The 26,558-nt window shown below is 42.1% G+C and overlaps 1 protein-coding gene across 2 annotated transcripts in view; it reads right to left on the reverse strand.

The window, feature by feature from the left end:
• Window positions 1–3,917: 3,917 nt before the first annotated feature.
• Window positions 3,918–26,558, reverse strand: part of AGPAT5 (1-acylglycerol-3-phosphate O-acyltransferase 5) — a 62,393-nt gene continuing 39,752 nt past the window's right edge. For both annotated transcript variants that reach the window (XM_032618532.1, XM_032618531.1), the window contains 3 exons: window positions 15,495–15,656; window positions 9,107–9,230; window positions 3,918–6,455 (listed from right to left, as the gene is read on the reverse strand). In XM_032618532.1, coding sequence (XP_032474423.1) covers window positions 6,230–6,455; window positions 9,107–9,230; window positions 15,495–15,656 — 512 coding nt within the window. In that variant the 3' untranslated portion in view covers window positions 3,918–6,229. The remainder of the gene's footprint in view (window positions 6,456–9,106; window positions 9,231–15,494; window positions 15,657–26,558) is intronic.

A 26,558-nucleotide genomic window follows, 5' to 3' on the forward strand; every position in this document is an offset into this window, starting at 1 on the left:
TCCCAGACCAGGGCTTGAACCTGTGTCCCCTGCCTTGGCAGGCAGACTCTCAACCACTGCGCCACCAGGGAAGCCCAGCAAGTGCTTTTAATCTTCCTGGTTCCAGGTGAGTTGCCTCTCGGAAGAACATGCCAGCAATGCATGGCGTCACCAACAGCTGTCATCCGTGTAGGTCCTCGGGGCGTCATCATGGTCTGCGAAAACCTGAACGAGGGACGTGGCAGGGTGGCCGTGTCCAGCAGTATCACCTACTTCCTAAGATGTCTTTGGCTTTGCTGGATTCTTCACCATCTCTCCTTGCACCCTAAGTAGGCTCCTTTGGAAATAGCTGTGTCAGCTCAGCCCTCGCAGGTGCTCCGTGATATTTTGTGAGGTGAATGTGCAATGCTGGCTGCAGCTGTAGAAAATATGGGGAACAACAATCACACCCCCGAAATCTTCAAGTGACAGTAACTGTGCTGCTAGCTCTTGAGATCGCCTTTCAGCTAGAAGGTCAAACTGTAACCACCACCACCAAGAATAAAATCAAATCAGCCAAAGCAGGCACAGGACAAAGCCCCGTAGATATTCTTCAGACACCATCCAGGGTTCCAGAATGTTCTCCGTCAGCTCCCCACACCCCATACACAGCAGCTCGACAGGGAAATGCTCCTTTACTTCTAGTTTTCTTCAGCGGGTCCTGAATTTGAAACTGCTCTTCCTTCTAAGTTGGGTTCTTTCTTTCTTCATCCTGGTTTCCATTATACAGCAAGAAATGATCTCCAAATGCGCTTACTGGTATGTCCCATTCTGAGCAGTGATTAAGACACTGGGATGGGGTGGGGAGTGGGAAAAACACAACTTTCTTTGGCACCTTCCCCGAAACGAACTTCCAAAGACCTCGTAAAAGATGGAGACAGTCGTGAACAAATGAAAACTGGCTAATTGTCCTGTGATGCAGATGGAAAGTAACTCCAGGATGCATGGACAGAACACAACATAAACGTGATCCTGAATGACTCAAAAATGTTTAATGATAAATATTCCTATGTGCATCAGAAAATAATTATTTAGTCACACATTATACAGCAAGTAAAGCTGAAATAATTTAGGAAGAATTATAAAAATGAACTTTATGTAAGAACGTATTTTTTTTGGGCTGTGCTGTGCAGCATGCGGGATCTTAGCTCCCTGACCAGGGATTGAACCTGGGCCCCCTGTAGTGGAAGCACAGAGTCTTAACCACTGAACCGCCAGGGAAGTCCCTGTAAGAATGCATTTTTACAACTATTATCCCATTTGACTCTTACTAAACTCTGTGAGGTAAGTAAGTATTCTCTTCATTTTATAGATAAAGGAGGGCTCGAACAGGGAAGGCAATTGTTCTAAATTATAAACATGTAGTGATAAAGCACAGATTATTGTACAGTTGTGATTTCCCTTAGTAAGGGGACTTAGGTGGGATAATTTCAAACATTACGCTCCTCTGTGCCGCTGTAAGGAAAGCCCTCTGAACCTGCTGTTCACCTCCTTTACCAACGTGGGAAGGATGCTGTGCTACCAACCTGAAGGACGGGCACCTCCTTGGCTCTCAGGACCAACGTGGAGTCAGTTTGGAGAGACCATGAGACTGTCCTATGAAAATATGGAGAATCTCTCCTTCTGTGATCTCTGGATTATTTGATCTAGATTTAAGACAAAACCTGTTATCTTTAAATAACTGTGATCATAGTTACGATCATCCACCTTTAAAGGCACTTAAGTAGCTTGAAGTACTGTGTTACATCGTCACTAAGCAGAAAAGAATGGGAGCACTTTTTTCTGCCCGAATTATTAGTTATGTGACTTTGTATTATTTTAATCAAACTCTGAGCTTCAGTTTCCTCATCTGTAAAACTGGGGGCAGGAGGAACCTTCCAAGAACAAGACTTATTTAGCACCGGCTACATTCCATGCACTACATATCGTGCTTCAGACGCACTGACTTACTGAGTCCTCCGCAACTCTTTGAGGTAAACACGATTAGTATCGCTGTTTTACAGATGAAAAAATTGGGTCACAGAAACTTTAAACTTTAACTTGCCCAAGGTCAGATATCAAGTGGTAAAACCAGGACCCCAAACCTGGCAGTCCGCCTACAGACTTGTTACTCTCAAAGGCCAACAGATCCCCACTGCACGGGATCTATTATGAGGAGATCATCTATTATGGAGGAGATCATGCCTGTGGGTAAGCACAGTGCCCAACGCATAGTAAGCACTCAACAAGTCTTGGCAAGTATAAAAGCAAAATGAGCTTTTAAAGCAATATACAATATTCTATTGCTACAGTTGTCAATAAAACATACCTACGTATCACATATATATGAAGTAACTGTAACCAAATAGGCCCTTTACCATCCCATGTATCACCGAATAACTTTTGAGATTTATATTTTCCTTTTTGTTGAAATAAGGAAACACCAATAAGCCCAAGAATATGTCAGAATTTATTCTGAACATACCGTAAGGAGACAAGACTGTTAGTAAATATTCTCTCCTGCTGGGCACACGGAGAACATCCATAGCAACTTCTTCCACTTTTTTTTTCAGATGTAAAGATTCATGTAACTAAAATTGTAGAACATGTCTTTCTTACATATTCACATATAAGATCATGAATTGTCACTAATTTGGATGAATGACTGACCTGTCTCGTCCCCATCAGTAAACATTTATTGAGAGTTTGCCGCCCACATCAGATTTTCTCCCACACAGTAGAAGGTACTGAGCTTTCTATTTAGAATGGCCTTCTGAAAAAGTTTTTTTTTTTTTTTTTTTCCTTTCTGCTCAGGATAAAAACCAGGAATCTGTCTCTTTGACCTCAGGCATGAATGAGGTCAAAAATGACCCCCCAGTTGGTAGAAGTAATGGATTTACTTTATCATCCACAAATTGGAAAAGGTGTCAATGAAATCTTAGGGATTATGTCAAATCATAACTACTCTAAACTGACATAAATTAGTGACTGCAGACATGGCACTCCAAAACATCTGAACGAAAAGTTTTAGATTCCGTCAATGCAGATTTTACCTATAAAACATCAAATATCTGAATATTTCCAATGATCAGTTTGGCCAAGTACCGATTTTCAGTCTAATGCTTAGGTGTTAGGTTAAGTCAGTGTGTTTATAATGCCAGTTATACCAAATGGTAACATAATATTCCAAGTTAGCCAATCTTTAATCTAAAAATACGTGTAATTCATAATAAAAACACGTCCCTACCCAAAAAAGAAAACCTACTTATAAGCAGAGATGACATCTGGAATGGGGGCCAAGGAAACCTCTTCCCCATCTGACACTTCAAGAACAAACAAATATGATTAAGGTTACAGTTTAATTTTACTTGAGGGGCAAATTTTTTATATTATTTCTTTGTTTTAATGGTCAATTTATTCAGATCATTTTATCGACATGGACCTATTCAGTGAACATTAAGTATAAACCACATAATATTACTAAGGAAACGATAAAGTTTACGTAATCTGGCTATAAAGGAGAACTGTACCATTCTAAATGAGAAAAAAATCACACGGAACTGATACATACGAAAGAAATCACTGGTACGTGTGATGTAAGGAGTAGTCAGATTCACACTTGACTCACCAACCTGGCTAATTTCAGGCATCTGACATGTTTCTGTGAGGTCCTAATTATTACAGAATTGTTAAGTAATTAATATTTGCCATACATCTTATAAAGTATATGGATGAGTTAACCAAATATACTGCTTCACAAGTTTGAAGATTTTAATGTATTAAAAGAAAACTTGCCCAATACTTAAGAAAAATTATTATAGCTTTATATATTCAGAACACAAGGCCAGCCATGAAGCCTATTTTATGGAATAAGAGACTGCTGGTGAATTTTTGGGTCACAAAATAGCACAGACATTAGAGACAGTGAAAGATTTTATTTTTTCTTTTACTTTCATCCCAACACACCCTTCTGCGAAAAACATAAAAGCATGCACATTGATTGCATTCTTTTAAAGATAAACCAAGTACCAACTAAGCTGTAAATCAACAGTAGCACAAACAAAAGCTTAAATGATATTATGTGAAAAGATTTACAGGTATACAGGGCTCTTAATTTCATAAAATAATTCAAGTCATATCAATACATGTTAAAAAGAAGCTTCTAATTTTCCAAATATTTTGATACAAAAAAATTTTAAACAAATATTTTATAGACCTTTTGCGAGAATATAAGGATAGTTACAGGAAACATGCTGTTCAAGTGATCTTATGCAGGTCACCTGGCCTTCTTTAAATCAGTTATCATCAGCATGATTCCAATGGTATTGCTCCTTAAAATTTAAATTGAGAACATATCCATGACATTCAAAGTAAGTTACACAACTTACATTTCTTGTGATCCAATTAGAAATAGTTTCTAAGTTTAGGACTGTTAAAAAGAGTATTTAACGAAGACATGGGATTGATCTAAACTGCACTTTACAGGGTAAGAGAAAATTGCAGTTTGGCATGAGAACAAGTTTTACCTGCACCCCCATTCATAATGAAGCCAACTGTGTCCTGTGGGAACGTGTGTATCAATACATACACACATACTAACATACACAAACCAATTCACACCACCCAACTCTTCAGAGGGGTTACTTGAAATGGCTTACTCTGGTTCTGGAAAATCAGACCAAATTTCCCTTAATTTGTGTTTCCATTTTGTTTATCATGATTTAAATGGTGATAAAAATCCATTACTCGGAAGCAGAATTGGTATCTTAAATGACCAGCAGGCAATCAAGCTTGAATTGTAACATTAAAAATAGAGCAGATTACACTTTAAAAAAGGTCCTCTTCTAGGGGATTTATTGTTCCATGACTGAAAATTGTGTGATTTGGTTCCTGAAACAAAGCTCTTCTTTTCAGGTGATACAGATGAATTGTGTGGCCCCATTAATTAATACCAATGGGAATGAAACAAATTCACTCCGTCCTGATGGATTAAGTCTGTACTTCACTGGCTTGAGGAAGGTGATTTCTTGACATAAGACGAACGCAAAATGCCTTTGCTGTGGATGGTGGGCTGCTCACAAGAGCTTACAAGGCTCAACTCCGCATCAGGACCGACGCTGGCTGGCGACACAGCGCTTTCCCGTGAGCCCCTGTGCCAGCCCCGAGCAGCACCCCTGCCGGCGATCCAAAGGAAAAGAACTCGAATACAGTGGAAACCGACCACGACGACATAAACAGAATGATTTGGGGATTACATAGTTTGCTAAACCCAAGAGTAACAGGCAAAAGGCACATGCTAATAAACCTAGTCAGGTGTTTGAGAGCTCCCACCATCTCAAATATCTATGGACTCAGGTCCAACAAAGGTTCACACTGATTATTTCGATATAAAAAATAACAGGAAATCGTAAGGTTTTCAAGTACTTATGGCACAAATGTCATGAAGTGCTAGGAGCTTAGCTTAAATCTTCAAAAAGCTGAGCAATTTAAAGTTCTGCTACCATGAATCAGGATCACAATTTTAACTTAAACTTAATTCTTGTATTTTTATACATTATTCTTTTGTATAGAGTACAGGGTGTGCAAATGAAGCTGTTTCAGTAAATACCAGAGATGCTAATCACTTTGCCAACATAAAGTGAACTCAGCTAACAACACAATACAATACAAGTCCTCGCTAACCAGAGCGCCCCTCACCAGCATTCCTCAGCCTCTCCTCGTGTCCTTCTCCATACTTAACTACAATTTCTTTCATCGACTTGGAGAAATTAAACACAAGGCAGAATATTACACAGTTGCAAGACACTACATATTTCAGTGATAAGAGTTTGGACCAGTCAAGTTGTAAAAAACTGAAGAAAACAAATACAGTGAAATATACTGCCAATTGATGTTCACGAATGCAGCTATCGGAATTACAAAACAGTAACAAAATATATAATCCTAACAGTCTTCTGGAGTTGACATTAGTTCATAGGAAATGCCAACTATAACATAAACTCTGTTTATCTTTTCCCTTTCCAGCAGCTTCTGGACTAAAGTTGTAAAACCATGTATGTTTGCCCAAGACCAACTGCATATCGGCTTTAGTCAGAAATTCTATTTCATCCAATGTTCAATCAACAAGGCTTTATTTACACTTCTTATTAAATTCAGGAACAATCGGATGCAATGTGCAGCCGCCAGTAATAAACAACGTAGCACATCCCACTGCCTGGAGACAGCTACGCGTTTACGCTTTAATACTAACCCACAAGCAGCCAATTAAGGTTCCATAAATCCACGTTTTTACATATAGTTTCCTTCCAGCCTCGGTCATAAGCATACCAGCAGTCAAACCACTTAAGATCAAGAATGACGGGAAGGTCTTCTTGAGACTTAGTTTAGAATTAACACTTTCTCCGGGAAATTTGTTTCTTCTTTCCGGATCCAGTGAATCATAGAATTCTATAAGCAATCTATGGCCAGAATGAAAAAAAAAAAGTGTTAACTTTCAGGTTTAGCCATTTCAATATCGTAATTCAACAAATATTTATTGGCTGCCTATTATATGCTGGAGAAGTTATAGGTCCTTATAGGAAACACCCAGAGAGTTGGTTTAAGTGGAGTTTCTAGACATTAAAAATATCTTTAATATGCTCTATGATTAATGTATAGGAATTATATGTAATACGTAAAGACAGATGGTTTCAAGTAACTTTATGGGGATGTTTTTTAAACTTTAGATCTTTAAAACTTCACAGGGTCCTGACACGCACGCGGGCTTTTTCTCTGCCTCCCCCCCGCCCCCCCCCCCCGCGTCTTTACCCCTCCAGACACTCCTCCGCGCAGCTCCTATTCTACCACAAGTCAGAGAAAAGACCAGCAGCTCTTATAGATGGAGAGTTACCCCCCAGCGCCCCTATTCGCATGGAATTACAACAGCAGGTAAAAGAAGGAAAAGCAGCATAGCTAATGCAGTTTCCTTATTTTAAAAATGTAAAGTTATAATAGCAGAATACACTCAACATAAAAATCTGAAACACAAAGTACAAAAAGGGAAAGTCTTTCTGTTGCCTTTCAACTCACACTCCCTAGAGAAAATCACTGTTTTAAAACATCCAGACTCATTCTAAATATACATATAAACACCTATAACACAAAATACATAGGATATTAATCATATTGTTCAGGGTTTTTTTTTCTGATAACAGATTTTCATGTCAAAACACATAAATCGTACTTCTAAAATTTCTTCCATATCCCAAGTGGGTAGCGCTGATTAATTGGTTTAACACATTGTCATGCACAATTGAGAGTCAATGAAATACAGAAATTTGTTTATAAACTTCATATAGTTTCATTTTCAACACAGCACATTTTTTTTTTTTTTTTTTGCGGTACGCGGGCCTCTCACTGTTGTGGCCTCTCCCGTTGCGGAGCACAGGCTCCGGACGCACAGGCTCCGGACGCGCAGGCTCAGCGGCCATGGCTCACGGGCCCAGCCGCTCCGCGGCATGTGGGATCTTCCCGGACCTGGGCACGAACCCGTGTCCTCTATATCGGCAGGCAGACTCTCAACCACTGTGCCACCAGGGAAGCCCCAACATAGTACATTTTTAATAGCTTTCACTTGTTAAAGTTAATCTAGGAGGGTTAATTAGGAAATATTTTACTGCCATACAACAAGGAGAGGAGAAACAATGGCAGTTTCCTGAGAAGAAGCATTTTAGGAGACTAAAACACAGGTAAAATTTCTGAACATAAACAGAATTTTGGAAGTATTTTTTTCTTGTGGCTGCATTGGGTCTTTGTAGCTGCACGTGGGCTTTCTCTAGTTGCAGCGAGCGGGGGCTACTCTTCGTTGCGATGCACGGGCTTCTCATTGCGGCGGCTTCTCTTGTTGGGGAGCATGGGCTCTAGGTGCGTGGGCTTCAGTAGCTGTGGCTCGTGGGCTCAGTAGTTGTGGCTTGCAGGATCTAGAGCGCAGGCTCAGTAGTTGTGGCGCACGGGCTTAGTTGCTCTGCGGCATGTGGATCTTCTCAGAACAGGGCTCAAACCCGAGTCCCCTGTATTAGCAGGCGGATTCTTAACCACTGCGCCACCAGGGAAGCCCTGGAAGTATTTTCTAAAGCCTTTAAAAACCATTCTTTTCAATGTGGTCTTAATAAATTTAAATGGTGCATCCTATAACTCACAGATCCATTTTTTTCAGAAAGAGGAAAAAAAGTATAGATGTTTAAAACACATCTTTCAAAAAACAAAAAGGATAAAAGTTCCACTGAAAACAAAACGAATAGTAAATAAATAATATATGCTGAAGTTTTCATCCACGGAAATTCAATTTCTAAGTATTATATCTAAACCTAAGAACCCAGTTTTTATCTTCCTGAAAGGAGAAGAAAATTCTAAAATTTCTACCTTTAGAAATCTGTGTAAATCACAGGGAGACTAACAGGCTCACCCTCATCTGACCTCGAGCTCCGCCTTTGCCAGAGGCATCCAGAGGCCCCACCTGAAACTTAACTCACAGCAACTCTCAGCCAGGGGCCAACACTGCACTAGCTCCCAAGTCATGTTATTGGTGGGAGAAACACAAGGCCAACCCCAGAAACGGTTTAGGTCCCAAACTACTAAAAGCAAAAGGACACTTTTTTCGTGACAATGTCAACTGCCCCTTCTTCTTCCAACAAATACACTGGAGTCAGTTCCACATACACGTGAGACACCATCCTCCACCCCACAGCCCGATTCTCTACACACCGCCGGCCTGCCGGCCTGCCCTCAGCACGCACACACTCCCCTGGACCCGGGAGGGTGGGCCTGGGGCATCTCAACAGTACAAAGCTTTCTGTGTGTCTCTCTCTTCTTTAAAAAATTTTATATCTTTTTACACAAATTATCGAAATGCAGTAAATAACAAAGGACAGCCCCCATAACAAGATCTTTCACAGTGACTTGTAACAGTCAAGTTTAAAACATGGACAGAGGAGGCATGGAATGAGATCTGACTTGAGTTCATAAAAGACTTTCTTAAGATAATAAAACTGTTTACATTCGTCTCACGCTGTTTACTATAGTGACTGTGCTGAGCCACTGTTTCTGAAGGGCTAGAACTGTCGTTACTCACTTATCTTTTATTTCAAAACGTTCATGAAGCCATCTTTTCATGTATACTTGTTCTTCCGGGACATCTTTTTTGTCTATACGATCGATGTGAATATGAATTTTTGGACATTCTTTGCAGAGAAATTCTAACAAGAAACAAAAATATTTCATTTTTATTATTTTAGAATTCAGTTACATAAAACGATAAAAATGAGCTTTAAAAAAGTTTAAAAACAATGAAGAACAGATTTTTTTCTTTAGCCAAAAAAAAAAAAAAGAAGAAAACAAAGATCATAAACTGGTGGTTTTGGGTTTCAAGCTGAAGTAGTAATAACTTCCAAGTCTTCCACAGTTAACTAGGTCATGAGTTAGATCAACCAAGTGTGACTTTCCATACAACAACCTTTAGTAGATTCGACAGGCAGCCCAGGGTCAGGAGGCTGGCCTCTACTAGAAGCACGGACCCACCCTCCGAAGGGATCCCCAGATGCCAACCACCATCAGACCCACCAATCCCCTTCACGGGGCCACCAGCCTCCGGTCCTAAGCCTCGGGCTTGTCGCGCGTCCTCGCCGCTCCCACTGGGCGGTGAGCCCCACAGGGCAGGGACGGGTGTCGCTGGCAGCACTGGGTGCACAGGGGCACTTAACCCCTCGGTCCTAGTGCTGGGCCGGCCCGGGCCCTGCCTCCACGGCTCCACAGTCCTCCCCGCTCCTCTGTGACTTGCCAGTGGTTTCTACTCACTGGTACTCCTTGCTTTCCTGATCCTTGCTGTATTTTAACGTATTCTACGTGGTTCGGGAACCAAATTTCTTTCCGTGGAATAGCTATGAGCCCTTCAATAATTACAGCTCCCAAAACATGCTAATCTGAAAAAAGCAGATGGTCCTTTTTGCAGCCCACATGGCACAAGGGATAAGGTCAGGATTTATTCCAAGATAAGACAGAACTTTGAGTCCGGAAATACCCTTTTCTGCAGGTGGCTTTCTGTGGAGACATGAGCATATTAACATACTTAAATTCCTGGAGAACAAGGAAATATTGCTACGAGACTTAAGGGAAGACTATGTTCCCTGGGTGGGTACGCAAGTAGGAGGCCGAGACCTTTTATCTCAAGCCGATATGTGTCCAAAGACGTGTTCTGAGAAGCGGTGACTAGTGTGCTGCAGAGTTGGAGGAAGACCGTAAGCTAACCCTTAGAGAAGGTTCCGCCTCTGGACCACACACACCTCTTTCTGCCACGTGCTCGCCACAGCTGCTCTGAGCAACATGCTGCACTTCGGTCGTCAAAAAGTCTCTCATTTTTTCTACACTTTTAGGAGTGAATTGGCTTTGATGATAAATGTGCAAAAACACTGCCACAGGGAAGATTTCACTTTTTCAATATTTTTCTCTTAATTTTCCTCAAGTTCCATTTCCCTTTAAATCAAAGACTGGCTTAAGGAGTGCTTTCAGGAGCAGAACTGGGCATGGGCCAAGAGCACAGCCAGTGAGCCAGCGGCCTGGGTTCTGAGCCCTCACCAGCCCTGCGCATACCTGTCAGCCTCTCTGTGCCTGCTTCCACGTCCGTACGAGGGAGGTGACAGCAGCAGCCCCTGCCTGAGGTTGTCACGAGCTACGTTATTATGAAGGGAAACAAGACGTAGCCGACCACGGAAAGCCACCTCCTCTGATTCCTCTTTGCAACGTGAGGGTGTTGGGAGCACGTGGGACAGGACCCCACACACGCGTGCGCTCCAGGTGACTGACCAGAATCTGCTGGCCGCACGTGACTTCTCACCTCACCCTCCTATTTCTATTTCTGATACATAAAAACGCAGACGCCGACACCAACTTTCCTACCTTCACTTAATTACCTACGCCTGCCCCTCAACATTTCTGTTAATTAAGTGGTCATCCAACGGACACTGCGTTTATCCTTGATACTCCAAGTCCCATGCACAGACGTACAGAGTCCACAAGGAAACAAAACCGACTGCACTTCCAGCGTCAGGAACGAATGCTTGTGAACTCAAGTGTTTGGGACGTGTCAGCAGGGCCTCTAGTAAGATGCAGGCGTGAGGAAAGGGCCCTGAAGTTCGCATGGGTGCTTTTAGGTTTTCCCACCTAAAATGTACACGGTACTGTGGTATTTACACCACGCTTTCGTGCAGGTCACTTCACCGGACCGTCGTGCACCTCTCTAGGCAAGGACTGCTGTCTCCCCGTGGGGATGAACGAACCAAGGCCCAGTGTCGTCAGCAATGGAGACAGGCTGGCCCAGGCCCTGTGGTCAGGCATCCAGATACAGACCATGCAAGCACCAGATCAACTCTCAGCGCACCCAGGAGGTTCTCCCACCAAAGATAAGAACTGAGTAGCGAATACTTTCCTCGATAGTCAACAAAGCTTTTGTGTCTATATTAGTAAAAACGCTTTTAGTTGGGGCACATTTCATAGGGCATGAGCAACAATTATCCATAATATTTAGGGAATGTAGGAAAGTACTCAAATTAAGGTGTAACTGTTTTCTAACTATAGCTTTTCCAGCAGGTCCCTAGAGTATATTGATACGCTAGGGCCAAACAGAAAGTCTTCCAAGTATCCACACATGTCACAAGGTCTAGTCTCTGCAGAGACCGAGTCCCGAGTGCCCTGTGCCTGGGGAGCCTAGCGAGAAAGGCAGAGCACAGACAGCGGGGCCCAGGATGTGTGCGGGCTGAGCTGTGCGCCTCTGCACGCCGGGCCCGCGGGTGGTGCCCATACTGCTTACCGTCCGCCTTACAACTGCCCCCTTCCCTCTGAAAACAAAAACAAAAAACCAATATGACCTAAATCCAACAAAAACTGGATAGATACACTGTTGTATATTCACACCAATGAACACTACGTAGCCTTATACAAAAATTACATAAGTGTATATACTGACATGTAAAGATGTTCATGACACACTATTAAGGGGAAAAAACGCAGGATATGAAGATATATATACATATATAAAATCTCATTTAAAAAAATACATAAAGGCACATCACGCCAACATACAGACATTACAGAAAAGAAGACTTTGAGGGAAACATCTGAACTGTTTGTTGTCTGGGGCTGCATCTGGACAGGTGAGTTTGTAGAGTTTTTTCCCTTCTTTCCCTCTGAATATGTTCTCTTTTCGTATAAGAAAGTATTAATACAAAAAAGTTACCTAGAACCATATAAAACGCTTAAACAGAATATCAATTGTTGTCCTTTAGCTCACAATTTCTTCTGGTACACCACCCATTTTAAAAACAGGATTTATAAATCGATTACAATCAAACTGCCCTGTCTCACCTCTGCCCAATGGACGCTGTCCACGAAAGCGCTCAGACTTTGCTGAAAAGACCAGATGAACCACAAGAGGACGCCCAGATGGCTCTGAGCCATACCCACATTCCAATGAAACAGACCACGAAACGGGAAGGACACGGTTCACTACCTGCCGTCGCCCTCTCTGACACGAGGCCTCATGAGACCCACGCTACTAGACGCTGGCCACCGCAAGGACCCCTGCAGGGTCACCAGCACGCAGCTTCAGCCCCGCTGCAGCGAGCCCGTTAGCAGTCTGCAGTGCAGCTGAGGCCACCCAGGTAACTCTGATGGAACCTCGATCCTCCTACAGGGCTTTGAGAAACACCGGTCTACGGCATACCTATGAACAATCTAGCAACTTTATGGAAAAAAAATTTTAATTGGGCTATCAAATATGAATATTAAATAACAGCCCACTGTGTACGGAGATGGCATTTAATACTTATTCAACTCAGCCACAAGGTACCTACAATATTCCAAGTTATGGAATTTTATACTTAACCCTACTTACACCTAAATTTAAAGTGAATCTTAATTTATACTAGACTAAGTAGAGCAGCGTATCAATCAGTTTATGTAATAATGAGAGTTTTTCAAGCTACAGGTCTCAACTCACAATCAAAATCAACACACAACAGATGTCATCTCTTACGTGCACAGGTATATTTGTAGAGTAATGTCTCAGCAGTGGGAATGCAAATGCTCCTGTAACTTTGACAGACATTGTCTGGACAACTTCTACAGAGGTTGTACTGTATTGCACTCCTATCAGCAAAGTATGAAAGTCTCTGAGATACTTTAATCTCACCCACAGGGCCTGTTATCTAACCTGTTAATGGGGATTTTTGCCAGTCTGATAGTAAACAAATGGTATCTCATTATACGTTTTAATTTGAATTTTTCTTATTATGAATGAGGTTGAACAATTTTTTTCTGTGAACTGTCTGTTCTTGCCCTTTACCCATTTTTCTGAGTTACTACTGATCATATCAATTTATAGGAACACTTTGTACATTAAGGAAATCAGCCTTTTTCTCTGCAACCCTCTGCTTGCCTTTTGGTTTTACACTGCTATAGTCTTCCTTGCGGAAATATTTACTCTTAATTGACGAAATGACACATTTTGTTTTCCACATGGCTTCTGAGTGTGACAGCTAGGAAAGCCAGCCTTTTCAAAAACAGAGACCCTCCGTCATGAATACACAAAGCCCCGTCGGCTACGGTGCAGAGCAAGTGGAGCAACGAGATGGGGCGCCGGGTCTGGAGCCCGGGAGACACAGCTGAAAATGGTTTGCCTCCAAAGGCACTTCTGATCTACCTGGGCGGGGGCTGATTAGCCACATGCCAAGTGCTAATCTTACGTGCACTTTGTGCCACGGGAGTGGAGAGCAAGAGGAAGCTTCATGAGCTAGCAAGCAGAGGAGCGAGGGAAGCCTTCATGGGGACAAGGTTGCAGACCTGGATGAGAGCAACAGAGGGGAAGGTGGCCTGGCCTACACACGGCCCTCGGTCAGAGCCCGCGTGGAGGTGCAGGAGGGTTTCAGTGACAGCGAGGAAAGCGGTCCCACCCAGCAAGCAGCACAGAGTAGGAGGAAACGATGTGAAGGTGGGGCTTAGGGACCAGGATGCTGAGTCCCAGGACGCCAGCGCTGATCCCGTGGGCGTGGCCCAGCCCACGAGTTCCTAGGACTGGATGGTGACATGATAAAGCAGCATTTTTAAAAGGTTATTATGGGAATTAGATCTGGTTTTCATAAACAATAAAAATGTGTTTAATCTTACTTTTTGAACGTTTGATAAACGGATGGCAATACTGCTGAATAACTAAATGCACTGTCCTCAAATGTAGAACTGGGTGAATGACTCCTTCCATGGTTAAAAAAGAAAAAAAAGTATTATATGTTGCCTTTTCTGTAAGAGGGATGGACAGTAAATTTGTACACACGATACACAAGAAAGGAAGAAAAGTGGTTACCGCTGCGGAGGGGAAGGGGGAGACCAGGTGGATGGGGACAGGGTGGAAACAGGCCGTTTCACTGTACACTTTATATACTTTTGATTTTTAAACTGTATGATGTATAATATATGCCAAAGAATTACACTTAAAATAAAATTTAGAAAGCGTGAGCTTCCGGCTTTACTCGGAGTTGAAGGTGGTCATGAGAGCGGTCAGTCGGTCTTGCTTTAGGTGCAGCTGCCCCAGGTCTGACCTCCTCCCGCCACCATCAAATTTGCCACCTTTTAGTCCCTTCCTGCCTCAGCCCTCTGTCCGCTCTCCCAACATCTGGGAGCTACCCTCTGTGCCCCTGAGCACGTTCTGTACAGCTGCCTTCAACAGCTGCTATGGAGAGAAGCACCCTGACAAGCAAGCTAGTCCCACGGCCGGCAGCTGCCAAGGCGAAGCGTGAGGCCCCCAGCAACCGACACCCTGAGGAGCGGACGGCAGCTCCACACGCTTCCTGCGCCCACCCCACGTTCAAACGTCGACCGCAATCACGAGTGTCTGTGGGTATGTCTAACTAAAACATTCTGCTTGCTTACGATTCTAGTTTTTCCTGGTTATTCTGACATAAACAGTAGCTCAAAGGTCCCTAATACCTAGCACATGGCTGAAAAAAAGAAAAAGTCACATAACTGTCAGTGACACTAGATGTCACCAATGTTATATGAAAAACACATACAAAGATAGACACTGAGCATCAGTGCACACCTCAGCGCTGCTAGGTTGCACTCTCCTGTCTCACTCCTTCCTTAGATTCACCTCGGCGCTGCTAGGTTCCACTCTCCTGCCTCACTCCTTCCTTAGATTTATGTAACTTTTCCATTTCTTGGTGTAAACCTTGGGAGGAAAGAGGCTGAGTTAATGATATTGGGCAAGTTCAAGGACTAACAGGACAGCCAAGAAGTACCAAACTTAGCAGGACTAATGAAATTTCAACTGTTACAGATTAATAAAAAATATGTGAGAAATACAAGTATATATACTTGGAAACCATATCAATGTAATGTAATAGAATACACCTACCTTTTTTAAAAAATAAACTCTACCTGGGTAAACATATATGACTCACTCGAAACCAACTTACCAGCCATGGACGGCGCTTCCTTCCGCTGCCCTTTATCATCCACAGTCCCCTCAAAGGCCACTGTAACATCATAAATTGCATCTAAGTAATTCTTCATAGAATCAAAAGCAACATGAGTTGCCTTTATTCTTGGTGTCAGCACATGTTTTAATACTGGAAGGCCTAGAAAAGAAGTTGATTCAGTGTGGCCATAAATTAGTTACAGAACACCTTGGAAATAGAACATAACATCTAAATTGTTTTTAAGTTTCCACTAATAGACCAGTATATACTTTCGGTTAAATCTCATACCTATAGGACGTTAAGAAAGTTTAGACAGCACTCTCACATGACTTTCTCAATTTAAATCAACATTCATTTAATACACATTTATTAAACATCTACATGTATAAGACCCGGTGGGAAGCTGTTGGAAAACCTGCCCTCAAGAAGCTTATGGCCTCTCAGAAACCCTTTGATTTGGAAAACTCTGACAAGAGTAAACATATGATCCTCATTTCTGGCAACAGAATAAAGGTGGTAGCACCTTGCCCATGGTCACTCAAGATTCAGGAACAATTCCCTAATTTCTGACTCCAAGTCCCTGATTCTTTCAGTTCTATTTCTACTCAAATAGAGGTGCAGTGGGAACCTAAATGACCCCCACTGTGTACAATATTTGAACTAAGAGCTGATGTGGTCTATATAACATGAAATACTGGCCTGACTTTTAGGGTAACCAAAGAATCTAATTCCTCGGTAAACTTTTAAAAAAATCTGAACTCTAATTCACATACCATAAAATTCACCATTGTAAAGTATACAATTCAATGGTTTTTAGTTTATTCAAAGAGCTATACAACCCTCACCACTAACAAATCCCAGACCATTTTCACCACTCCAAAGACACCTTTCAGCCACGGCAGACACTGCTCCCGGCACACACCCACCCCACTACCACAAATCAACTTTCGGTCTCTATGGATTTCCCGATTATGAACATTTCACGTAAATGAAATCACAGCATGTGGACGTTTGTGTCCGGCACATACATCAGTACTTCATTACTTTTTCTGGCTGAATAATGTTCCATTGTATGGATATGCCACATCTTGTAAATCCACTGACTAGCTGACAGACACGTGGGCTGTTTTCACCCTCTGGCTATGTGAACAATGCAGCTATGAACATTCATGTAAACTGCATATGAGTGCTGCACACGAACACGTCTTGGTATGAACATACGATTTCAATTCTCTTGAGTATATTATTTATATATACACACACACATATACTTTTATTTTTTAAGTTTTTATTGGACTATAGTTGATTCACAATGTGTGTTAGTTTCAGGGGTACAGCAAACTGAATCAGTTATATACCACACCTATACTTTCAAAAGCTTCTTTAAGTGAGACAATATTGCAATTTATATAGAATAATTAATCACATTCATTAGTGTGCCTGCTAATGCTAAGAATTTGTTCCTTTCCCCTTCCTATTTCCTACTGTCCCCCTTTTCCTGGATTAGAATATTTATTGACAATTTAACAGAAAAGTGTAGCTCTCCGAAGAAGTGACATGAAAATAGACTAGAAAAAAACTTGATTTGGATTTTCTATGGCTTCTCTCCAGGGAAAATTAACTGCATAAGAAAGAACAGCTATAGTATGTTGGGATCTTCCCGCAGAAGAATTTTTAAAATGCAGAGTGGTGTGGGAAAGACAAAGATTCCCACAACCACATGTCTGACTTGAGTCCCTAGGGCAGAAACAGTTTAATTTATTCACAAACTTATAACAAAAATCTGAATAGTATACCAGGCTGGGAAACATTGGTTTGTCAATTAAATTAGTTAATACTTCCTTCTTTGCTATTGGAACTCACCCAGTTTTATTACGTCCATAGTTCTACAGAATCACACTGTGGTATTCAGTAAGAACAATTATTAGAATCTAAGTTAAGTCAGTAAGAAGATAAGAAGACAGAAAAGTAATACTTCCCTAAAAATGAGTTACAGTGAAGGTTTGGAGAAATCAACTTTGTGGCAGATGAATAAGAAATACCTATCACTAGCGTGTAGACAAAGTGAAGGCAAAGTCTTCTCACTGAGGAATGTACTAGGGGCCGCTCCAAACCTTGGGTCATTATTATAAAACCAATTTCATAGGGACTTCCCTGGTGGCGCAGTGGTTAAGAATCAGCCTGCCAATGCAGGGGACACGGGTTCCAGCCCTGGTCCGGTAAGATCCCACATGCCAAGGAGCAACTAAGCCCGTGTGTCACAACTACTGAGCCTGCGCTCTAGAGCACGTGAGCCACAACTACTGAGCCCACATGCCACAACTACTGAAGCCCACCTGCCTAGAGCCCGTGCTCCGCAGCAAGAGAAGCCACCGCAGTGAGAAGCCCGCGCACCGCAACGAAGGGTAGCCCCCACTCGCCACAGCTAGAGAAAATCCGCGCACAGCAATGAAGACCCAACGCGACCAAAAAGAAATAAATATAAAATAAAAAATAAAACCAATTTCATAATAACACTACAGAGACCAATTAGAGTTTCAGTACAGAGAGAGCCAGATAACAGGCATTTATAATTAACTGCTTGAGCTCGAGCTCACCATACTGAGGACTGCCTCTGCCTCTACGGAAGAGAAAACCCCTGAGCCCTAAATAGGAAAACGGTAGCTAATTAAATTGTTTCTGGTCAATATCTAGCCTGTTTTAGTATCTGCTGTGCCTTGTTTCCATCTCTAGATCTCCTGAACTTCTAGCTGGTACTAACGATACTCTACCTTACCTTTTGACCAAGCTTCTCCCCGAGGGCCATTATAGTGATGCTTGGTATAACTGAAATTGTGTTGTTAGTATTATATATTGGAAACATAAATGAATGATACTCATTGGACAGAAAATCTTTATTGATCCATGCAGGGGATTCTACATTTTATATCTATCTATCTATCTATATATAATATATATATACATGAACACACACATACGTATTATCATCTCACTTTACTCCCACAAATTAAGTAACCAAGGTTCAGAGGGATAAAATCATTTGCTCAAAGTCACACAGCTCACAAGACTTTATAATGTCTTGTTCAGTACTTTCTTATTCAGTAATTATTAACAAGATACTACTCTAAACCTATAAACATGTAGGTTAGAGGTTAATGAGACAATAAAATAAATAGCTATAGTACCTGGTAGAATGTCTTAAGAGATTAAAAATATCCTCAGAATATAAAAATATTACTCACACTTAAAGATACTGTCACTCACTCATAACTTACTGGTATAGGCTTCAGGAAAAACAGCACGTTGGAGCGAGGCCAGGATGGAGGCTAGTAGGGTAGAAAGTGGGGGAAAGCCTAGCGGATGAATGAAGGAAGAGAGGCAGGATGTGGAAGGTCTGTGGAGCACATGTCCAGAGCCAGTAAGGAGTTAAGACTGCTAAGTGCACCGGGCGACACTGCTGAAGGCTTTAGAACGACGGGCGGATGTACTTATGTTGGTCTGTGGGACTCCATGGATTTTAGGACAAAGGAGAAATAATATCTAGGTGCTAAGAAGAACGGTTTAGGTTTCAGAAATAGTTTAGGACATCAGGTCATAGGCAATGAGGTCCTGAATTAGGACTGAAGTAGTGCAACTGGAAAGAGAAAATGTAGTCAAGTGATGTTCAGAAAACCAAATATACATCGATTCAGCAAAAATTAAATGTGGCAGTTAAAAAAAAAAACGGAGTAAAAAGTAACGAGGCTTCTGCCCTAGAAGACATGGACGAGGCTGTGCCGTCAACAGGAAGAGAGGGGCATGAGGAAGCACCGGGGGAGGGTGTGTGTCAGCGTGTGTGCGGATACCCATCGTGCAGGAAGAGCACAGGTGGCAGAGCAGGAGGCAGCTAACAAGGAAAAGGTGAGGCAAGTTGGGGCGCTGAAGCTGAAGTTGGAGAGAACCCTCTACAAGTAGTTGAAAATATGGTGTATAAAATGGCAGAAGTAAACATTTGGGAATCATCTGACTAGACATGACAACTGAAGTAACGGCAGCGACTGAGAATACTAAAGGGAGAGAAGCCAAGGCGCGCGTAAGTAATGACTTTGTATATTACGTGAACATTAACAAATACGACAAGTGACCAAAGTGACGTGACACTCCGTGAGTCAGAGCTCACTGGGATTAGCTTCCGGAGGCTGGGTGGAGTCAATGTGAGCACGCGTGGGGCCCACACTTCTCTAGCGCCACAGAAAAGGACAGAGGCAACAGCAAAGCCTTAGGCGGGGTATATGTGCACACTCTCTCACACACACACACACACACACACGATCCATCCATGTGAGAAACAGGCTGTGCTTGTGAACCGGGGGAACAGTGTGGAGGTAATGCGAGCAAAAGACAACTGCTGAAGCATCAACATTAAGATTTTGAAACAGAGATAAATGTGATTGTATGATACGATCTTGTCAGAGAAACATAACTTCTTCAAGGCAGAGAAACCCTGAGATGTGAGGGGGAAAATCTGAAAAATAGAACAGATAGTCAAAAAGAGAAAAATAAAGAATCGCTAAACACAGCGTAATTGGCTCAGCTGAGATTTGATGGTGTGGATTGGTTGCAGACGGCAATCAGCATGGATTTTTATCACGTTCCCAGTTGCTGAGAAGGTAGAAAAAGCCGGGTTACTGACAGCTAAGGACTGTCAAAAGGCCAGGGGACGGGAAGTACAAGGTGAGGGGAGCAGAGTGCAGGGCCAGGAGACACAGGAGAGCTCCCGAAGGCCTTCAGAGTTACCTCAGGGCCAAGGAAAGACAGGTCAGAATTAAGCCAAAAAAGAAAAAGGTTCAGAGGAAGGAACAGCAAGGAGGAGGTAGAGGCAGAACCAGCTACATAATCTGCAGGACCCAGTGCAATTTCAAGACTATAAACGCAGAGCATTAAACCATCACTGAATCCTGTGCAAGAAAACGGACTTTCACCGAGAGCCTATGAACAGAACTACAGTTATGCCCACACTGATTGCAGCCCGTGAGACCCATTTCACACTCCCAGCTGCCGGCACTGTAAGAGGACACATCTGTGGCAATTTGTTACAGCACCACGGGAAACAAGTATGTCGTCTTAGCGCCCAGGAGAAAGAGAAGTGTGTCTTTTCCATCAAACCTGGGCCAACACTGGGCAGTAACTTTCTTTTTTAATGTTTGCCAGGTTGGCCTTCAAAAGCTGGTTTCACAATGCTCATTTAATTTGTATTACTTTGCTTATTAGGGAGGAAGGACATTTGTTCACTGGTGTGGATCATTCATATCTCTTAAATTTCCTATTCATGTCCTTTTCCCCATTATTTCATTTGTCTTTTTCTTACTAATTAGCAAGATCTCTTTCTATACTAAGTTTATTAATATGCCATATATTACAAATATTATTAGCTTGCCATTTAAATTTGTTTATATGATGTTCCAGATATAATAATAACTTCTACTGAGTGAAGTCTACCAAAAAAAATCCTTTTGCTTTTATGTTTTGAAAGGACCCTTAAACCTATAAAATAGGCAGTGTTATTCAAAGGATGAAAGCTGAATTCCACAAATCCTAAAGAGTTTTAAAACTACAAAGATCTTGATCAATAATATAACTTGCTCAATAACATGAAAATTCTAGGTATCTGTTTTGCCATTATAGGTGTGTCACTAAAATTTCTGTCTTCTACTACTAGAGTTCTAAAAGTTTATGTCTATCATCCTGCTGGCTGTTGTGGTAAAAACGACTTCTGAGCTCACTTTAATAGCTGCAGGGGGAAGATTAAGATACATAAGATGCCAAATTTCTTAGCAACCGCTGGAAGCCAATTTTCCTAGCAAAATATCTAAAACGCTTCTAAGGAAAATGAGTTCAAATGAAACACCTCACATAACTGAGAAAGATTTAAATTAGGAAAGCAGTACCTGAACGTTTACAGGACCCAGATGGAAAGCCCCTTCCCTATTCCCCATGTCTGTTCCCTACAATGGGTAAGTAACTGCTATTATTTTTTTCTTTTTCTTAATGAAACAAGAATAAAATGGAAGTTTACCAATAAATAATAGATCCACATGTTCTAGTTAAAACACCAGAATCTGACCCAACTAGCCTGTTGAACACACAACTAATCTTACTTGGACCAGTGGTTCTAAAACTTTGGGATGCCTCAGGGTCATCTGCAAGGCTGAGCCTCAGCCCCAGAGCTTCTGAGGCAGTGGGTCTGGGGTGGATCCTGAGAATCTGGATTTCACGCCAGTTTCTGGACAATGCTGATGTTGCTGGTTCCGGCACCAATCTGAGAACTGCTGACTGAGAGTTCAGACCAGGCTTGAGTGGATCAAGAATTCGCAAAAGGGCAGCTGAAAGGACTGTGAAAAGGCAGGAGGAGTAAACAGCAATATTTATTCTGGTAAAAATTTTTAAGTAGGGCTTCCCTGGTGGCGCAGTGGTTGAGAGTCCGCCTGCCGATGCAGGGGACACGGGTTCGTGCCCCGGTCTGGGACGATCCCACATGCCGCGGAGCGGCTGGGCCCGTGAGCCATGGCCGCTGAGCCTGCACGTCCGGAGCCTGTGCTCCGCAGCGGAGAGGCCACAACAGTGAGAGGCCCGCGTACCGCAAAAAAAAAAAAAAAAAAAAAATTTAAGTAAATGGTATGGAAATGACCTCAAAGAGGCAAACCAAAGCTCTCAAAATCCCTGAATGTTTGCTATGTCCAAAGCCCCACAGGAGTGTTGTGACAGGTGACCTGGTCTCCCCCCACCGCCGAGTTCTTCCAGATCTACAAGCACTGCTCCCTGCTGCCGCCGTTCCCCTGAGACTGCGACCTGAGCGGGTGCCAGTGGGAGCCACGCTACAGAAATGGAAGCAAGAGGCCAGAGGATCGAGAAGTGAAATAACTACAGCTGCGATTTAGACGGTGGAGGAGGATGGTGACTATATCACTACAAATATAATTCGAAAGCCTTCTCAACTCCCTTTGTTCACTCCTGTTCTTTTTCAAAAATGACCAGCATACAAGAAAACATTCTAGACTGGGAATATAAGGTTCGAGTGTGGTTTTCCAATATAATTCTTTTCTGTTTGTATATCCCGAACCATCTATGATCTCTGACTCAACAGTAATTGAGATCCATGAGATTTACTTTGTGGCCTTTCTAGGAACAAGAGCGTTCTACAAATCGCGGCAAAGATTAACAGACGCGCAACGACACAAAACAGCAATAACGCTCAACAACGGGCCGAAAATGAACTTCCTCGGGACGTCGGAAGAGGAAGAGGTCACTGTGTGATAGGCTGTTGGATTTAAATTAAAATAATCTAATTGGTTACTTAACAAAATAAACAATTTAGAAACACAAAAAGATCGTTTTTACCTGCCATATTATTTTCTTTATATTTATTTAATACTATTATACTGTATAGTACTCTTTTATACTATTTTATTTACATTTCTATAATACTGTTATACCATATAATTCTATTATATGTACATATTATGTTGAAGCTTTCCTTACTAAATGTTTTACCATAGTTTTCTGAAATGACAAGTTCTATGTTAGCATTTCTGAAAAAACAACTCTCTTTTCCCTAAATGTAGGGGATTGAGAGATTGCTCAATTCCCAAAATTGAGCAGCCTTCAATATATACCTTGCTTAGTAGTTTCTTGAAGACTCTACCGATATTTCAGACTTCTCAAAATCTTAATTTTTGTCCTGGAGAGGTTGTAGTTAAACAAAATCTTGACTAATTTATTTGGAAATATGAGTAAGTCTTTTTTAAAGGAATGACTAACATTTGGTTTCAAGTAAGAATGGAATTTAGAGATCATTAATCTGACAACCTTTGAAGTGGACTATATTAAGAATTCATGACGCTCTAACACAGACATACCTTAAACAACAACTCTAATAATAAATGAACATATTTTGTGGTTAATATTTTTTTGAAGCAACATATACTTCTAGGAAGTAGTGTTATCCAGGGGCTTGAAATATTTAGGGTTTATAAGACAGACAAACAGACACACCCACAGCCACTACTCCTCCCTCTTAAACCGGCCATCACCGTCAACGGTATATGGTATAATGACTTAAACATGTAAACAAGTACCAAATTTAAAAAATCTAAATTAAAAAGGTTCATTTTGGTTTGTTTTTCTATTTGTTTATCAAGTCAGATTCAAATGAAGGTGTACTTTAGGAGTAAAATTAATAATGTTTTGAAGCAAAACATATCACAGACTAACAAGTCCTACTAAGTTTCAATTTTCCTGAAGAAAAATTAGCTTAACAGCTGGATAAACAAGTTCATTTGTTTTTATTTTCAAGCAATGTCATTTAGTTGTGACCTAAGAGGAAAGAAAACAGGAAACACTTTTTCTACCTATACTGTTCACAAATCAATTTCCTTTATGTGTGGTGGGAAATAATTACCTTTATAGTTACAAGAAAATATATTTCTAATAGATAGCAAGTTTTCCCAGTTACAGAATTTAAAGAAAGAATACTTAGCGGTTAAAAATTATATCCATGAGACAAATTATTCATTCTTTTCCCCCTTTTGGTAACTTTGAGAAAGATCTACAACTCATAGAAAAATGACAGACCAATAATGGTCAGTTATTGGTGACTAGGGTACTATTAGATTTAAAAAGCTACAGTATATATCATTATTATGCTATTTTAAGAATTACTTAAAAGTACTTGTTTTAGGGCTTCCCTGGTGGCACAGCAGTTGAGAGTCCACCTGCCGATGCAGGGGACACAGGTTTATGCCCTGGTCCGGGAGGATCCCACATGCCGTGGAGCGGCTGGGCCCGTGATCCATGGCCACGGCCGCTGAGCCTGCGCATCCGCAACGGGAGAGGCCACAACAGTGAGAGGCCCGCATACCGCAAAAAAAAAAAAAGTACTTGTTTTAGCATTATAAAATTAGTGTGCATTTTTAAAAATAAGTAACTTTTAGTAGCTATATATAAGCTATTAAATTTATAAGGTAATAATATTTATTTAATGTATTTATATACATTGTTTTTTAAATGATAAATTAAGAAATATTAATATTAAATGTAATTACATATAGAAAAATAATTTAAGGCCCTTTATGGACAGAAGTGTCTGTCCCTGTCCCCACCCCACCCCTGCCCCACTAATTCATTTTGAAGCCCTAACCCCAAAGGGTCTTTAGGGAGGTAATTCAGGTTAAATGAGGTTATAAAGGTGGAGCTCTAGTCCAACAGGACCGATGTCCTTATAAAATGAGGAAGAGATGCCTGAGACCTCGCTCTGTGAGCGAGCCCACAGAGGAAAGGTCATGTGAGGACACAGCAAGAAGGTGGCTGCCTACAAGCCAGGAAGAGAGGCCTCAAGAGAAACCAACCCTGCTGGTACCTTGATCTTGGACATCCAGCCTCCAGAACTGGGAGAAAATAAATGTCTGCTGTTTAAGCCACTCAGTCTGTGGTGGCTTGTTACGGCAGCCTGAGGTGACTAACACAGGCCCTAAAACCTGGACTGAAACGACAAATCTGCGTAAACATAACACAGTAAATAAATCTATTTGCAAATAACCATTTGTCTTACCCAACTGAAAAAAGTACACCAATAAATAGGAATACACACACACACACACATACACACATGTAAATTGTACAAAAGAAATCATTAGTCCTTCAAAGCCAAAACACACAATAATTCTATGTTATTCTCCACACAGACAGTAATCTGGGATTATACTCATTCCATCATGCAAACTTATTATACCCCAACAACAACTAGTGATCTGACCCGTGACAAGATACAATAAAATGCCCAGGGCTAATTCTGACTTGCTTAATATATTTAATGAATTAGTCCATCACACATTATGAAAGGGTTGTAAGAGGTGAAGGTGTTGAAAACAGCGTACTAGTTTCTGGACATCTGGTTACTACTGTGAGGACCTCAACTGCCCCTGCGGAGCCACGCTCAGGCCTTCCTGCCAGTAGCGGGAACCCCCCAGGCTCTCACTCTGCCCCACGCCCCACACACTGACTGTGCTTTGAGACAGCAGAGAGCTCTCAGTGCTCCTGGGCTCGTGCCACCCTTTCCTACTGAAAGGCAGCCTCCCCACGACCAACGCCTCTTCCAGCGAGGCTCTTTACAGCTGCCCAGATGCTTCCTCTCCCAGGAAGCCTCACGGAACCCGCATCTGGAACTGAGTTAACCTCAAGGGCACTCTGCTCATCGGTGTCTCAGCACAGTCTAGCGCGATGTCACTATTTACGCAAAACTCCTACTTGAGCACCACTGAGGTCGGCAGCCTCTAGCACGGCCCTCTTTGTAGTCACACCCCTGTACAGTCTCCCCTGGGGTGTGGGCTGGACCCAGTGAACTGTTTCTAACGAAGAGAATATGGCAAAAGCGACGGGGTGTCACTTCTGAGGTTAGGTTCTGAGAAGGCCATGCTTGGCTCGCTCACCCTCCCCTATGCTCCCACTGTCACTGCCTCTCCCTCTTCCTGTCCCCGCCCCTCCCTGATCCATCGCTCTAGAGGAGCAAGCTGTCCTGTTGTCAGGAGCTCTGTGAAGAGGCTCAAGTGTCAAGAAACGGACTCTGCAGCCAACAGCCACAGAGGACCCGAGGCCTGTTGACAGCCGTGTGATGAGCACGGGGGCAGCTCCTCCCCAGGGAAGCCAGGATGTGACCACGGCCCCGGCGGACACCTTGACTGCAGCCTCAGACCGACCCTGAGCGCGAAGCCACCAGCTAAACACATCTGACCCACAGAGACCGTGAGATAATAAATGTTTGTCATTTTAAGCCATTAAGGTACGGAATAATATGTTACACCTCAACAGATAATAAATACAATCATGTTTATCTCTCCTTTTAAATTATAAACTCCTAGAAGACATTATGGCTAGTTGTACCACCTTAGCAGAATGTGTTACATGTTAGAAATCAAAAATGAAATCAGCACAGTCTGTGAGGACTTAAAGCACTCTAGGTCAACTTCTCCAGAGTTCAGCTCTCTGTTCAACTCATTGAAAACACGTGTTCCAAGATGTAGTTGATTA

The sequence above is a fragment of the Phocoena sinus genome, chromosome 21 (genome assembly GCF_008692025.1).
Source record: "Phocoena sinus isolate mPhoSin1 chromosome 21, mPhoSin1.pri, whole genome shotgun sequence".
Lineage (NCBI taxonomy): Eukaryota > Metazoa > Chordata > Mammalia > Artiodactyla > Phocoenidae > Phocoena > Phocoena sinus.